Here is a 17,767-nt window from a genome sequence, read left to right as displayed (position 1 = left end):
GCTGGTTGTGTAACCCAATGATCCTGCTGTGACATCTGGCATTATTTTGGCCTCAGCGACCACAGCCGCAGTTTCTGAAGGGAAAATCAAATCAATGCTCCATTGACTCTGTCAGAGCGCGATGGAAACCTAATTAAAGGCCCTCCAGGCACAGCTGGTCATTTTATGCAGCCAAGCACCGGGGCTCTCAAATCAAGCCAGTAATATGTACTATTGCTTTACTCTGTGCACTGAGGGAGGGGGGTCTGTGGGCCCTCCCTCACCACCATAGTGTCGGCATTCAATATGTTCAAACCTCATGCCTATATGCTCTTTAACAGTGCTTTGAGACGTGTGTCCTGCATTAACCACAATACCTCCTCAGAACAGCACACAGAACTCGTTCGTTTAACCGTGAAAGACATTTACACAATAGATGTATGAGAAATAGATCTTTAACTTTGAAGGAAATCAGACTAATGTATATCCCCTTTGCAATGCTATATTTTTTTTTTAAGCCGCAATCAATATTTTTCCATTAATGACTGAAAAAGACCTCAAAACTAGCGACTGAGTGCAAATCACAATGAAACTGTTCACTGAGGTAAGAAATCAAGTGAGAAGTAGTCTTGTTTTCTCATAAGCTTACATGCAATCAGACTTGCATTTGCAACCAGTGGAGCTGCTCCCTGCCGGTCATTAGAAAGACGACGTTCTTGAGACTTGGCGGCTCTGTCCACGTTTGATGTTCATGTGTCTACCTGAGGTGTTTAAAGGTCCAGTGTGTAGAATTTAGGGGGGTTTAGGAGCATAAATGAAAGATGACTAACGATTTCAAAGAACAAAGGGGTCGCTGAGAGATTGAGCCTGATAGGCTTAACAAAAGAAGTAACTGAGAGTTCCAAAATAAGTTCAACGTTTTATTAACTAAAAAAAGATCATCGACTCAAAATAAAGTCCACAATTTCATAATCAAAGTAGTCACAGTGATCAAAGAAACATGGTCGTGGTCGACCAAAAATATAGGGACCCAGCTCACCCGCTCTCTCTCAGGTGAGTATATTAACTAATATCCCCGCCCACATCCATGTGACCCACTATCCCCCTAATTAATATGATCACATAATAAAATATCATAACCAAAACAAAAAACACCAAAAGATATTAACATCCCTTCACCGTAATACTAATAGAAAAACCTATAGTGACACTCGTAGTCATGTTTTCATTAGTGTAAATATTCAGTAGAGATGAGCTGGTGATAATTCTCTGCAGGGTCACCACTACAAGTGACGCCTTTAAAATTACGCATAATCATTGAACTACTTGTGAATATAACAAATGTTGAATCAAACTGAAAATCCTCATTTCCTGTCATGATCTTAGTGTCGTGATGCTCATGCCATTTACACATGAAGACTTCTGCGCTGTCCCTGCACAAACTCTGCTCGATTGAATCCACACAACAGGGATGCCAGGCAGTCATGCATGCATGTACATGGACTGACATGCATAACCCCCACATCCTAAATTAAAAGCTGTGGGCAGGATGGCAGGTAGGACATGATCCATGAGACCACATTAGATGGGTGAACCGAGATAAGCTTGACTGTCGAGGCCTCCCTGTTGTACATGTACATCTTCATGGTGAGCGCACCACGAGCAGGATCTATGTGAAAGACAAACCATAAAAATATCATAACTCTTTGTAAGAGAGGGTGATATTGATGGCACTGGTTGGAGTTGGCACTGCTGCCGCGGGAGAAGGGAGGGGAGGGTGGTGGGGGGCATTGTCCCGTCGGGAGGTGATCGATACTCACATCCTGTGAACCCTGCATGTAACACGGGAGAGCACTGGCAACTCGCAGGCAGCCACATCACTCACAGATACACAGGGAGACCAAGGACAGAGGACAGCAGAGGGATGTGGACTGAAGTTTGGGACCGGCACAAGAGGACCACCAAACAGCTCCATGGGGTAGCCATACAGACAGAGCCAGATCCCGGGACGCTTTTATAAACATGATGAAGTGCACCAAGAGGCAAAGAGGGAACCCATACGAGTGATATGTAAGTGCTGCTCAAATGGTTGATTCTTTGAGTGGAGTTTGCTGTAATGCCGTTCTCCCAAAAGACCAGGAATGACGTGCGTAGTATGTTATTGGCCTCAATAGTCTTTGAACTGTCACTCTCTTTAAAGTTAACGTGAAAGGAAATAACACTTCCAGCTAAGAGTTTGACCTTCCAACACGAAAGCATTAATTTTCCATGTTGAGCGAAGGGACAGTCCACAGCAAAACAGAATGTGCATGTTATCTCTATGGCACTGTGCAGCTCAATGTTATTGAGTGGGTGATGCCCCGGCATCAGCACTGGTCATGGCACCAACATATCTGGAAAGAGGATGACCTGTTCATGCATGTCAATGTCATGACTGTTTCGACAAACACCGTGGTTTTTCAAATTCTAGTTTGAGCAACAAATTATTGGAATTAAGTTGTCTTCTCTTTAAACAGGTGTTTTAAACCATAGACTGTGTAATCAAACAAATGCTACAGCTCGGTGACTGCAGCCATTTTAATATTCTGGGGCACAGTATAAGCTCTATATTCAAATCAAACTCTTATGAATACATTTCTTTTAAGTCAAAATATTCATTCTCTATTTTCATCAATATTCGTTGTCAGAGCATTTAATTCTGCATATTATTAAGCCTGTACATACAGATTCTGCTTCACGGTGGGATTCCTGTGTGCCAAGCAGTACATGTGAATTGACTCACACGTGTGGTCATTAAGTTGCCAGACCACACAATGGCATCCTCCTTCTCCTCTTTTGTGCTCAGGATAAACTCGCTTTTCACTTCGACTGCACAACACATGATTGACAGTTTCAGTCGCTACACCTGATTGGAAACAAATCAACAAAACAAAGCAAACCGATCGCCGGCATGGCAACGGTCACTGCGATTTTACTAATGGAAAAACAAGACAGCTCTCAAATATATCCACAGCTAGCAATGTAAATAAATTCAGATGTTGATTTCTAAACTCACCTCTCAGTTTGCTGATGGGTCGGGTGGAATGTTTTTTGATCCCAGCAATATTCCACATTTTTCTTCTCCATACAACCTAATCCTGCAGTCAGGTAATGTGTCAGTCCAAAGATATTTATTCGTATGTGCCCTATTTTTGGATCCCACTGATTGGTTGCCTTGTTGGCTGTGTTCTCTGGCTTGACTCAACAATTAAAGTGAAACTCTCACCAAAAAGCAACCTAGGCTTTATTTGCAATTGAATATGAATGAAACGTTCGTGTAAAAGCATAATTACGATGAAAGAGGCACTTTTAAGATTTACTGTATTTTAGCTTTCAGGCAAGCTAATTTTCAGTGGAGTGCTGGGGCACTCATACGCTACCATCAAAATCACTATTTTTTTTCGTGCAACCTAACAGGAAGGAGAGTAATGGTGGACCTCCAACCTGTTTGGTCTAGCGTACGAGTTCCCCAGCACTCCAGAGAAAATTAGCTTTCAAAAAAGCCTACTAACTTGTAGTGTAGTTGTGTTGTTTTGTGTGTGTTTTGTGGTTATGATAAGAGTTTATAAGCTGTAGTTTCCAGGTAAACACACTGACTGCTATTACCTGTTTGTCTAGCTTCCCGGCCTGTTGCTGCGCTCTACGGAGTCATTCAGACTCTTGAGCCACTCTTTGATGCAGAGTTCAATAGGCTAAGCAGAGTGTCTGCAGGTCCACTAGGCGAGCTGCTGCCACCCTGCCCTGCCACTTAGTAGCCCAGAGACACTGCCACACAACAATCCACTGTAGCAGCTGCACCGCTGGCTGCTTGTTTTACAAACCAACCACAAGAAAAACACAAACACAACCCAATAATACCAGACAACCGCTTAACATGTAGTTTAAACAGGTCCCACTGATCTCCCCTCTTCTTGTTGTCCTGTGGTAAACCAAGGCAACAGAAATCTCTGTCAGATTTTTTGTTTTCTTTGACAGGAACAGGGTGCCCATCAGTTGAAAACCACTTTTCTTGGCTTCTCAGGTCAGAAAATTGAAAAAGCTTTCAATGCTTTTGTCATATAAAAACAACAGATGCAAACCAATCAGAGGCAGAGTAGGGCATGTCTTGCAAGAAAAGCAGTGGCATCCATAACATCCGTGTGCCATTGAGCTCCATTGTTGTCCAAACACTGTTAAAACAGATCATTGAGCTGCACCTGCACTTACACTTGTGACATGATCCTTCATTACCATGAACACACACCATATTTTTTTCAGTCGCACAACCACCCCATGCAGCTGGGAACTCAGATGTGGATTAATCCAGCACTGGAAATAGTTCTCATCAAATGCACTTTCACATTTTCTCCTGTAGTAATCCTTAAAAACAAGTGAAGTGGTATGCTCATGGTAATTTACTGTGCATTAAGAAATGAACTATATACTGTATAAGGGAAAAATAGGGGCAAAGGGGCAACAAACACAGGCACTCTGATGTTCAGGAAGCGAGAAACGACTGAATTTGGTAAAATTACAATGCAAATGTTCTGTTGTAAACATCTACAATAGCTCCAAGCTAACTTTGAGGTTCAACTTACAGAGTTGTGTTCCTGCTCAATGTGGCATTAGTGACATCACACTGCTCCCACTTACGGTTTTCCCGGTCAGACTACTTGTGTTTCTGTAACTGTATCTATCCTTTACAAAAACATAGTATAAGTATTCCAGCTTTGTGAGAGTAATGTATTGTATGTGCCTTCTATGTCTTCACAGTTCAAGGACATGTGGCATTGAGGCGGTGAGAAGCTGACCATGGGTGACTGGAACCTGCTGGGCAGCATCCTAGAAGAGGTTCACATTCATTCAACCATCGTGGGAAAGATCTGGCTCACCATACTCTTCATCTTCCGCATGCTAATCCTGGGTGCAGCTGCTGAGGATGTATGGGATGATGAGCAGTCCGAGTTTGTCTGCAACACAGACCAGCCAGGCTGTAAGACGGTCTGTTACGACCGCGCCTTCCCCATCTCCCTTATTCGCTTCTGGGTCTTGCAGGTCATCTTTGTGTCTGCACCCTCACTAGTCTACATGGGCCATGCCCTCTACTGCATCAGAACGCTGGAGAAGGAGCGGCACCGCAGACGGTTTCAGCTGAAAGAGGAGATGGACGAGGCTGAGCTAGAAGAACATAAGCGCATAGAGAAGGAGCTTAAGAGGTTGGACGAGCAAAAGAGGGTGAAGAAGGCTCCTCTCAGAGGCTCTCTGTTGAGAACCTACATCATCCATATCTTGACACGCTCTATGGTGGAGGTGTGCTTCATCCTGGGCCAGTATGTACTCTATGGTGTCCAATTAGAGCCACTCTATAAGTGTGACAGGCTGCCTTGCCCCAACAGTGTAGACTGTTACATCTCCAGGCCCACAGAGAAGACCATCTTCATGGTCTTCATGATCGCCATTGCCGGTGTGTCACTTTTCCTGAACATTCTGGAAATATCCCACCTGGGCATCAGGAAAATCAAACAGACACTCTATGGAGAGAGGTACACAGAAGATGACAGTTTGATTTACAAGTCCAGGAAGAAGGCATCCTTACAACATCTTTGTGTAATGAGCAATGTATCACCTCACAATGGGCCTTTGACTCAGACCTTCAAAGTGATTCCAGAGGTGGACACAAAGCCTCCACATTACAACACCGGGCTCAAAGCCCACCAGGACGCACCAAGACACAACAGCTTGGTTCATCTGGGATACAGTCAGACCAGCTATATCTGCCCCCAGCCGAGGATGCCACCCAGGCCTGGCCAGAACTGTGCAATCCAAGCTCCTCAAACCCATGAAGCCGTGGTGGACCACCATCCAGCCTGGGATTCTGCTGTGTCCACTGTAGAGGTTAGCACAACAAACCATCATGAGGGTGAACATTCTCACCCCAGCCATTTGGAAGCTCTGCTGTCCACCAGTACCTTAAGGCCCAGTGCTATCAGAGACATGGATGAGGATGAGCGGAGGGAGTCAGTAGTGAGTGAGGTCTTACTCCCCAACCCCAGAAAGACCAGCTTCATGATCAGACCACCATCTGAGAGCTTGTCCTCCATCAGTGGCTCCACAAGCCCTTCCTTACATACCTCAGAAGAGTCAGATGAACTGGGCTCCCTGGGGGGCGACATGCCCATGATGCCACCTGCAGGAGGCCGAAGAATGTCAATGGCAAGTAAAGAGCAGAGGCTGTCTCATGTGACCAAATGATGCTTCACACTAATCGACCTGACAGTGAGGCAGCAGCTTAGCCATCACCTGGGTTTCAGTTAAAATGGCAATGGTAGCATTATGAAGTTGAGTGTTTTGTGTAGGTTAAGTTATCACAAATTGGGCCGAAGTACCCAACACCAGACCAAGTGAGTGATAAAGAGTCAGCAGCAGAGAAAGAAGAGCTAATTTCTGTCAATCTGAACCATGTCCAATAGATATAAAGATGTAGATGTAAGACAGAATCTAAATTCAATTTTTTTACCTAAATACATGTACAAATCATTTTTAAAAATTCACATTTAAACACAAATTATTGAATAAATGAATACTACTCATATTGAAATGCTCCATTAGTTTCAGTATAAACAGAACTAACTTTAATTAATACAGCTACAGAGTGGTAATCATACTCTAAAATAATTTGAGGATTCATGCTGTCCAGTTATTGTGCAGATGAACCATTAAACATATCTGCTTAACATTTCACATGTTAGAGTCCTGTCAGAAAACACAATGGAGTTTTAAACAAACACTTCACTACATTTATACTGTTGAATAGTCATCTTCACCATCTCTTCAAGAGGTCAAATGTTAGTTCATGTGTTCATGAATGAATCTATTAATTCAGTTACTGTTTCTTTCTTCCTCATGTGACGTACTGGGCTCCATTATTTCTTCCACAGACTGATTCTGTAAGATGACATAAAGGATTTGTTCATCACTGTTTTTGTTGTGCGCACATTGCTCCAAGTTTACTTATTGGAGCACTGAAACGAGACTGCACTGACAGATGTGTCCTGTTTTACTTGACTTGACTTCGACATTTCCATGTACGTTGTGTGTTTTATGTCCAGCAGCAGTTACAGTCTAAGTCAAAGCTGTCTTCTTGTCTTTTTCAGAGCATGTTTTTGGATATCTCCTCTATCATGAAGAAGTGAAGCGACGAGGCTAACATCATGGCCGTAGGAGCTGTGATCCAGAGGCCCAGCTGGGTCACAAACAGGGTCAAAACTGTATCAGTGATCCAGCCATCAACATTGATCCACTGCTCAAGTCACATGGGGCCAGAACCAGTCAGTCAGCCCAGGCTGTTTTGGATTTGAAGCACCTTATAAAGCCTATATGTGGGTACAAATGGGAAAGGATTCTATCTTTTTTTAAAAAAAACTTTCTATGTGTCAGCTGAATTCTTGTTTCGAAGACTGTGCAGAAAAGAGACAATGAATTATGGAGCAACATCCTCAGAGGATAACTTTGCTTCTGTGACCTGGACTTTATAAACCTAAAGTACTTTCTTCTAAGTCGCAGACTTGATGACAGTATGTGTGTATCTGTGTACAGTCATTTATATACAGTAATTTCATGAGAAACGATGATGCTTTGTATTATATTCAGATTAAATGCTTCTTAACAAAACAGCAATCATTTTGTCAACACATATTTAATTGAAGTACACACACCAACACCTCGCCAGAGAATTCATGCTTTCTGTTTTATTTCTCAACAAAACTTGCCGAGGCAAAATGCTGTTTTTTTTTTTCCTTTTTCATATCAAATAAACAAAACATGACATGTTGCACAATATTTACAAAAAGATCTAAACAAAACACGGGTCATTTGGACATTCAAAGATAAAAAAGGAAATCAAAAATGCTGAAACTGCATTTAACAGTCATGTTGCAGGTACTGAAAAAAAGGACACATAAAAAATGGCTCACCAAAATATACAAATACAATGAAGTAACCACTGTAAAAAGTTAGAAACAATGCCACAGAAACTGTCTACATGTCTATCATACAGTCCTTACCCATAAGAAGAGGTATGCTGAATTATCCAGGTAGATAAGTGCTTAGAGTCTGTTCAACTTAACTTAAAAAAGCTCGAAAATCAGAATCTGAGATCCAAGTGGCCCCGATTACCTTTCTGTAAACAGATCAGATTAGATAAGTACTTCCTTTAGTGTGCCACTGAGTGCTGTCATTGTAAATTGAAAGGCATTTGATTCCAAAGTACTAATTTCCAGAAGGGAAAACTCTTCCCTGATGCCCACTGCTCAAGGTTTAAACCATAGCTGTTATGCCCACAGTAGCGCTTCAATCTGACATGTCCAAAAGAGAAAACTCATCTACTCCATGAAAAAGAAAAAGCACTGTTACAAGAGCGTATGGTGTGAAGTGCTGGTTCTCAGTCACGCCTGCAGTGACCAAGAGTCTGGATAGTTTCCTCCAACCTGCTGATGAACCGACATGTTCTCACTGGGAGTTCAGCAGCGTCGTCAGTGGTTCAAGCTTCAAACTACGACACTCTATTTACCCCTCTAGTGTCAGTGTTGTGCATGAAGGGCTCCACATTTAAGTTAGCAAAATATGCAATAAAAAAACAGTGGTTAAACTTTCAAAATAAAGCTTTCTGACAAACAGCTCACTAACATATTAGGACTAAACTGTTATTATTGTGTGAAATGGTTGCTGTTTGGTTAGCTTCGGACACCAGAGTTACTTGATTAGGTTCAGACACCAAAGAAAGTTACTTGGTTAGGTTCAGACACCAGATCTACTTGGTGAGATTCAGACACCAGAGTTACTTGGTTAGGTTCTGGCACAAGAGTTACTAGGTTAGGTTCAGACATCAGAGTTTCTTGGTTAGGTTCAGACACCAGAATTACATGGTTAGGCTCAAGCACAGAATCTACTTTGTTAGATGCCGGCACCAGAGTAACTTGGTTAGGTTCAGGCACCAGAGTAACTTTGTTGGGTCCAGGGAAAGATCATATTAGGTCTAAAATAGCTACAGTCAGTAACTCACAAAAAGTAAACTGAGTGATGCAGCTCACAACATGTAGTCAACATACGTTACGCGAGTTATGTCATTTATGTTGGTTAACTTCGAAACAAATCACTCTTGGTCCAAAGCAGATGTGAACCCTCTTCTCTGGAGGACAAAAATGGTATGTCCCCATACGACCACTGACCACCGCTGATGTGGACTTTTCTCACTCTTCATACTGCTGCACTGCGGAGGCGCTGAGACAAGTGAAACTAGAGAGGTACCTATAGCGTCAAACGTGTAAGGCCACTGACCAGACTGCTGTTTTCGATAGGTTGGAGTGAGGTGGAGCTGGATGAACACAATCAGAAGATCACCTGCTGACATGAACATATGCAGACTCTTGGTGCTACATGGCTAAGAACATCTGTTAGAATATGTCAAAATTGAATTTAAAAGGCCAAACCAGTGTTATTTTTTTGCAGTACTTACTGTTCATTACTGCTGGTGATCGTTCTCCAAACTAAAGTTTAGTTTTTTAACGCTGTAAAGGCAGCTGTTGCTTTTCAGGTCAGATTGATAATCAGCGTGCAGAGACTTGAAACTAGCTTCTGTTAGCTCATGTGTCACACAGTGAACATCAAGTCAGCATGTAGCAATAACTCTTGTTACTTTGGAGTATTGTGATGCAGTTGTTAGTGAAGACTGACATTTCTGCTCTACTTTACAACAATAATGTAGCTCTGGAAACATTAACAGCATGTGATGCATTAGCTAACTCAGGCAAGTTTCAGGTATCCACCAGTTCATTTTTAGACCACACTGAAATGAAGTAAAAATAACAACATCAAGGCATCATTCAGATATCTGCTGGGCTCTACAGAATAACAAGACAGCAGTAATAAAACAGAAGATGGAACTGGCAGTCAGTGGGCTGCTGCAGTATAAGAAAGAAACAATGGGTATGCTCCTTTAGATTCTGTTATCACCGTACTGTGCTGAGCCTACAGACGCCTCATGTTAATGAGTAAACTAATACTGCTGGACACTGATGACAGCTGTATGGAGGAAGATTGGGGCCTGTGAGGAATGAATGAGTAATAATCTCAATATTAATGTCAGACAGTTCCTCAAACACCTGACTTTTTTTTATTTTTTTTTTTTTACATTGATTAGGAAGAGTGACTTTTCTTCAAAATTCAATTTTTGTGCTCTAATCATGTTCCATACATGAGTAATATTGAAGCCCCCCTTAAGCATCTTCAGCTTGAGTACAGAAATGCAACTGATTCATTAAATCAAGTCAACTCAAATGTTTGGTGCTCTATGATGGCGTATTCCTTCATGACAGAACAACGCTGGATGGAGTCCCATGTGGCCAATATTACATGAATTAAATAGGATGTAATGGAACAAATAGAATATATAAATATATATCAAATGCAAAAGATATGTCAAGGTAGTCATGAAACTGTAAACAAAAAGAGGAAATCCAATTATTTTTTCAAACTTATCCCGTTATTATCTGTTTTCATGGCTACTTTTTACTGGAGGACTTTATTTTTTTCATTTCAGCAGTTTGTAATTCAAAATGTTTTTGTTTTTTATGTATTGATATGATGGTTTTTTAAATTTTTAATGATCTAATATTGGACACTGGGTCTCCATATTTCCAGAGGGGAAGACGATGATGTCACTGTTTGTTACAAGGGGGACTTCGTGAGTGGTGAACGAAAGAGTCTGAAATACCGTTCCACCAGTTCTCCAGTTGTCCTCCCCTCTGGAGGCTTCATGTTGAACAGCAGAGCAGAAGGGCCTCGCTGACACTGTGGACACACAGCTGCTTAAAGCTGCAGTGTCACACTCCCGTTCCCTTACTGGATAGTCTGGCCTCTGTAACCTCTAAGGCAAGAAGTTGTAGCTGCACTTTTCTCACAAAGTCATCAACACTTTTAACTTGTGTAAATAAAAACAAAAATGATCAGCTTTTCTATTCAACCTATTTCAAGGTCTTACTGGTATCTTCACAAAACAAGAAGAACAGGTAGTACACACAATTGTAAACATACTCACACCCCTTTAAGTTAAAATAGTACAACTTAAGTACATGTGTGACTTGTAAATGAAAACTTATTTTTTATGAAATTGTCAACAATAAAAGAAAAGAAAAATATACAGCCATTAACAACTCCATTCTAAGAAAGGGTTGTTACCTACATTTTACATCTATGCATTTCCTCTACACCCAACCCCCGACAACAGTCCAGATCAATAAATTAACAAGTTCACATTAAGGAATTAAAGTCTATGAAAACCAGCTGAGTCGTGTTCTTCAGTGTACTCTGAACATTTAGTACATTCTGATGAGAAGATCATTGGCTAACGGGTCCTGTGGCGATGTCATGGGCACCATCAGGTCTCTTCAGTAATATGAGCACATTTGTTCGTATGTTTTCATTTGAGCTCATTTCAGTGTGTTAAAGCTAGCATGGCCGGGCTGCCATTATAATACTGATCCACGGGGTTTTCATCTTCGTTTTAAATCCAATCATTTCATATTGGAACAATCCAACAGACTAATAGCAGCCCCTGACAGAATTCCTGGTAACTCCAATGCAATTGAATATTGCAGTTTTAGATTGTAGTTCGAGCTTCCTGTGCTAAACCCTGATCCAAAAAAAAAATGAAAAAAAAAACACACCCAGTATTCAAATGCTATAAACACCGTGGGCTGTGAGGCTGATGGTGCAGCAGCAGAGTGCTGGGCAGCAACAGTGCAGACGGCAGCAGCACTCACCCCAGCCACGTGCCTCACCATTGACTTTTCAACAGCAGATGAATTTGGCATCTCCCTAAATCAATAAAGTGCCAGTGTGTTTGTTTGAACTCCACACCATACACCATAAGGGACGCAGATTTGTTCGCTCGGATTGATCATTTTGCTGCGTGCTCCAACAAATTCATATGTGATGTGTGAATTTGAACATGTAGGTGTCTTACACCAACATACTGTACCAAATACATTTAGTAGGGATATTCGTCTTATGTACAATACAAGAACAGTGCAGCTAAATACATGGTTACCATAAGAACAAACACTAAATTCATACTACTTATAACACAATAAATAAATAGATCCAAAAGAGCACTTATGATTTCTTTAAGCTGTTGTTTAAGGTCAACTATGCAGGATTTCTCGGTTTCTGTTAGCCTAGCTTAGCGTGAAGTTGTTTACATTTTTAAGCATGGCACCACTGGATGGTTTTAAGGAGACCTTGGATAATTCCAGCCGTGCTTGTGGTGACCAGAAGAGGTTTTATTAAAGCCAAAAGACGACGTTTTCCTAATCGTAACAAAGTGTTTCTTGTGGCTAAACCTAAGCAGACCTGGAGCACAGGGTCTTTATTACATAACACTGGAGAGTGAAACCGGATAAATGTAAAGTTGCAACATTAATAAATGTCCGTGGTTTGCAAAGACGTACATTTATTCTGACCATAAAATCCTGCACAGTATATCTTTAAATGACCACAGCAGTGTGTTTAAGGTTCAGCCCGTCTAACATACTTCACATTCCAGCTATCCATTTTCCAAAGCATCACAGAGTCTCTCAGATTTTTCAGTATTTTTCTACCTTTGCTATTCATTCATTTGACTCTGAATTCATATATAATGTGTCGATCGACTGGGAGAGTTGCTTGAAATATGATATCATGATATCATTCAACTTCAACGTCATTCTGAATATTTAACACATTACACACAAGGTATGCTTGGCTGTAATGTGCGAATACACAGGCTTGTTGGGTGAATAAAGGCTGCATTACAACACACTGAAATCAAAATAAAACAGTACCAATCGGTCTGTATTTCCCTTCAGCTATTACCATGTGAGACAGTCCTGTCTAGGAGTCATCGAGGGCCTTGTTAGAAATGTTTGGAAAACCTAAAACATCACCCAGTTTGACCACCATGTATGAAATCATTTAATGATCTCAATCTATTTCCAACCTGACTGAGCCGATGTGAAGTCTACGGAGAAACACTGCAGCATCCTTTGGAAAATGGTCAGCAGAAATATAAAGTGACACTGTTCCGGTCCTTTACTCTATCCGAACACCATGTGATTGGCTTGAAACTCGTGTGTCACCTCCTGGATGAGCTGGGCAGTGCTTCAACTTTGTAATGTCGTCCTGTCTCTTAGCACGTACGATTATGAAAAGAAGGGAGAAGAGAAATGTGTAGAAATGTCCATCTGAGTACGAGGAAAAGCAAAAGTGAAGCTTGACAGAAGCAACTTTGCATAATGTGAGTTCATCGAATGCAAAAGTTTAAAAATACACACCTTTGGTAACATTTTACTTTAAAGTCCTGTGTTGCTCAACAATTACTGGATCACTAAAACTGTTAAGTCACTGAAGGTAAGCACTTTAATGTGTATGCCGTGTCATTTAAAGGATGAGTTCAACTTCTCAAAGTGAGCTGTGAGGCTGTCATGTCTGCGAGTACAGAGGTGGAGTCAGGACTGAGTTAGCAAAGCTAGCCAAAGTTCTGGCGATTGAAAAACCGTACATTTGTAAACTTCTATTCTGAAACACACAGAGAAAGAGTGTGTCTCTCAGTCTGCCTTAGAGCCTGTGATCAGCAGGGTTCTCAACAGAGCCGCTGGCAGTTTATGCTAAGCTAGTACCCAACGAACCAAAAGTAACGTATGCTGACAATGAATTCAGCAGATGAAGATGAATTATTTAGCACATTCGGTTGTGTGGTGTGTACTGGAGTAATCATCAAGACTTGACAGGACGGTAAAGTAAAGTGTATGTACATGTTAACAGGGACACTAGTGAACATTCTGAAGAATCCCTGAGTTTAACCTCCCGCGATGCACGAGAGAGGGAGGGAAGCCGACAAGGAAGAGAAGGTCAGGACGAGACAGAGAGAGAGAGAGAGAGAGAGAAGAGAGAGGAGAGAGAGGAAGCTGCCAGTGCTTTTGTTTTATCGCCAGTCCAAAGATACCTGTCCGACAGTATTGCTGAGGAGACAACACTTGTGTCATCCATTAGAAAAAAAAAAAAAAGAAACAAACAAAATACTTTAGATATCAAGGTGTGTCTGCCTCCACACTCTAAGTACAGTTCTGTCTCTTCTGTTCCTCCGTTGTGCATTTCTCAGTCATCTCCTGACAGAAATCCACTGTTACAGTGGGGCTACATACTTCCTCGGTGGATCCAAGCGCCAGCGGAGACCCCGGCTTCTCCCGGCCCGCTTCTGACACCACCACCCCGGGCTGCCTGTCCTCCAGCGCCCCCTGACCGGACGAGCCCTCGTCGGAAGAAGGCGACGGCGGGTTGGAGGTGAGGTCGATGCTGGCGGAGACGGGGGGCAGCTGAGGGCTCTGCACCTCCCGACACACTTGCTGGGACAGAAAGGAGAGGTTCTGCCACAGCTCGGACATACAGACCTTCAGCTGGTTGCGCTCGCTCAGCAGCTTCTCCTTCTCGCACACCTGGGTTCATAAAACACAGTTTCATCAGGTGAGCGTGACAGAAAGACTGCTTGCCCCTCAGATCACGTCCAATCAAACGCCAGCCAACATACAACCCATGTTGTGTGTGTGTGTGTGTGTGTGTGTGTGTGTGTGTGTGTGTGTGTGTGTGTGTGTTATACGATCATACCAGCTTGTGGATCTCACTCTCCAGGTTCTGGATGCAGTCCAGCTTCCTCTTGCGGCAGCGCTGGGCGGCGATGCGGTTCTTGCTGCGGCGGCGGATGTCGTGAATGAACTCCAGCTGCTCTGAGGTCAGCTTGTGCATCTTGATGAGGATCTGGAAGTCATTGCGCGGCAGGTTGGTGATCTGGTCCACGGGGAAGGGCAGCTTTACCTAAAGAGGAACATTTATGAGGCTTTACTTGTTCGTCAAAATCAATCCCTTCAATCACTTCACTCAAGTTTCGTACTGAGGCCACATGATCACACCTGAGCACACTCCACCTGCTGAGGAACACAATGAGATGAACGAGTGGACTTTCAGTGAGGATTACAGTATCGGTCGATCCATCATCTCTGTGCCGGCCTGATGAGAATGCATGTATGCAGACGATGCATGTCAGTAGCATTCTACATATTTACATTGTGGTCCAAACGAGTCCTGGTTTCACGGTTTCCCCCTCACTGTGTTCCCTCGTGTTTCCGTAACCAAAGCTACACTTTCTGACCACCTATGCAAGTCTTATAATATTGATGTTGGATGTTGGATCCAAGTCTTACTGAGTGATGTAGGGAGCTTTCATCACACTGAGCTCCTTGTTTCCGTTTGGATCTGGAGGGGCAGTGTGGTGTTGAACCACTAGGTGTCAGTGTTCAGCTGCTTATTTTATTCCAGCAGCTTTGACACAAAGAGAAAACAGGAAGAGCTCTTTGTTTCACCACCAGGTGCAACATTTAACACTTATTTTTATTCATTCATTATTTCTTTCCTCACTGATAGAAATCCACTACTATTTGCAATTTGTACATATTCACCAATGCATTAATTTACTTTAATTATTATCATTTAGTCGAATAATTTCGTATGCAGCCATTCATGCTGTGGTTGACTCTAGGCCACTGACTGGCTTGAGCCTTTCCTTCAGTTCTGTCTTCTGAATGGATTGTGTATGTGTGTATGATGTATCCCTGCAGTGATCTGCCCGCTACGTTGACTTCTTACAGTAGCTGTTCTGTCATTTATTCACCGTAGCTGTTGCCATCTACTGCACCATTCACTTGTTCTATCAAAGTGCTGATGAGCGGTGACCACTGCTGCTGTGTGTCTGCTCCGCGTCAGCACTGGACATCAGCTACAGTAGCTCCTGTTGTTTCCTTCACACCAGCCGTGTTCAGCACAGTGCTGCAGCCAGTACACCATGACATCATTCACCGCTCTGACAACAGAGGGACGGGAACAGAGGTGTGTGTGTGTATGTGTGTGTGTGTTTAGGTGCCGCCTGTCCTTTACTCTATAGACATCTATATATAGCTCCATGACTCTCAGCAGTCACATAATAAGGTTGGAATGACAAAGTGAGCCTTGGATGGTCATAAATCTCCCACCAGCCTCTCTCTCTCTCTCTCTCTCTCTCACTCTCTCTCTCTCTATCTCTGTGTCTCTCGCTCTCCTGTGTTCTGGTTTCCATTTTTAACATGGTGTGTACCCTTTGAGACATTCTTTCATCACTTGCTGGTGTAAAGTGTTCGCATCAACATTTGCATTGTCAGGAAGTCAAATGAATAACGCTGTTGAATGTAAAGTGACTGCCGACGGTCGTCATCCTGACTGAGGTCAGTCTGATCTGACAGCACGTCCGCATGATCAATACATGAGTCCCCTGGCCGCTGTTACACATCTGGATAACACCTAATGCCGGTTTTGAGAAACCTGGATACTCTAATTGATAGAAACTGGGATACTGTGGCGTGTAAACATCTTGTCCTGGTTTCTGAGCAGTCGTTGGTACAGAACGTATCGTCTGAGATGGTGAGAAACAGGGACACACCTGCGGGCAGACAGTCACAAAATTGGATACTGTTACGATGTGAATGAACAAGGTTTGTCGTGTTCCATGAAGACACCGTAACCCGAATATGCTCTAAAAAAAAAACAAAAAACAGGAAATGACTCAAAAGCAGGATGGAAGTCTGCATGCAAAGTCCAAACACTGTGCCGGCCACCTCAAGACAGGATAGAAGAGGACAGAGTGAAAGATCTGGGAGCCCCGGATTAGTTCACTCATTTGGGAAACAACCAGCCCGGCTGTGTCCAAAGTTTGAAGTTAGACAAAAGTTCACTGATTAACATGCTGTATTTCATTTGTGCTTCGCTGCTTTCTGGCATAATGCTAAACAATGCTAACATCAACTCCAGAATCAGAATCCAGACCTGAATCAGAGAAGCCAGGGTCCTTGAGGTGGCTAGAAAAGAGATTTGTAAGATTGTTTAGCTTCCCTGTGTTTAAAAGCCTGACTTTGTGAAACAGGACCCCGGTCTCTGTTTTAAATCTGATGACTCAGTTACTTGTTAAATAATCAGTAGACTCCTTGAATAAAAAAGAATATCGACACCAAAAGTCCTTATTAATACATAGGAAAGAGGAAGAAAAAAACACAATGGTTTATGTGGGTTGGAGGGCGTGTTGGTGGGCTGGCCTCATTGAGAGGGCAGATCTGGGGTCAGTAGGAGCAGATGGTGGAGGGAACGCGGACAGGACACCTTCCACCTGCCTACAGGGCATCCTGGGGTGTGTGTGTCCCTTCTATGGGTGAGACAACTGGGTCAGGGCAAAGAAGTGGGACACACACACACACACACACACATGGTATGTGTGTACAGGAGCTATGCACACATGAACACAACCTGTAAAATGCCAAGAAATTGTGAAAATTGTCATTTCTATCTCCGCGAGCCCAAAGCGACATTTTCAGATTCTTTCTTTTGTCCAACCAACAAACCCATGACACATTTAATCAACTATAAGAGTAGCTGGCACTTTTGTTTTTTGATCCACTAATGATTTAATCATTGTGGCCGTATTTCACTCTGCACTGAAGTAGCAGATAGAGCCACACTGCTGCAATGTCCAACTGCCAGACACTGAATTCATTCCCTGTTAAGTTGCTGATATTAGTGACAAATATGTTCCCACGTTGCATCTGATAACACAACTGCCTGTTCTAGTTCCAAGTTCCACTTATGTTCCATTTGCTCAGAA

General features: G+C 42.6%; 2 protein-coding genes across 4 annotated transcripts in view; one reads left to right on the top strand and one right to left on the bottom strand.

The window, feature by feature from the left end:
- Positions 1 to 1,923: 1,923 nt before the first annotated feature.
- On the top strand, positions 1,924 to 7,519 carry gja10a (gap junction protein alpha 10 a). Of its 2 annotated transcripts, none has more exons than XM_037072496.1 (3): positions 1,924 to 2,049; positions 4,771 to 6,210; positions 7,152 to 7,519. In XM_037072496.1, exons 2-3 carry the CDS (start codon positions 4,810 to 4,812, stop codon positions 7,188 to 7,190), a joined length of 1,440 nt encoding a protein of 479 aa, XP_036928391.1. In that variant the 5' UTR covers positions 1,924 to 2,049; positions 4,771 to 4,809; the 3' UTR covers positions 7,191 to 7,519. The 2 variants fall into 2 exon arrangements, with proteins under 2 accessions (XP_036928391.1, XP_036928390.1); XM_037072495.1 differs by lacking the exon at positions 1,924 to 2,049 and adding an exon at positions 3,000 to 3,126.
- Positions 7,520 to 12,992: 5,473 nt separating this feature from the next.
- bach2a (BTB and CNC homology 1, basic leucine zipper transcription factor 2a) overlaps positions 12,993 to 17,767 on the bottom strand; it is a 30,446-nt gene continuing 25,671 nt past the window's right edge. For both annotated transcript variants that reach the window (XM_037072493.1, XM_037072492.1), the window contains 2 exons: positions 14,695 to 14,901; positions 12,993 to 14,525 (listed from right to left, as the gene is read on the bottom strand). In XM_037072493.1, the coding sequence (XP_036928388.1) occupies positions 14,145 to 14,525; positions 14,695 to 14,901 (588 nt within the window). In that variant the 3' untranslated portion in view covers positions 12,993 to 14,144. The remainder of the gene's footprint in view (positions 14,526 to 14,694; positions 14,902 to 17,767) is intronic.

Source organism: Acanthopagrus latus, chromosome 16 (assembly GCF_904848185.1).
Source record: "Acanthopagrus latus isolate v.2019 chromosome 16, fAcaLat1.1, whole genome shotgun sequence".
Taxonomy (NCBI): domain Eukaryota; kingdom Metazoa; phylum Chordata; class Actinopteri; order Spariformes; family Sparidae; genus Acanthopagrus; species Acanthopagrus latus.
This window is presented reverse-complemented; position numbering and strand designations above follow the sequence as displayed.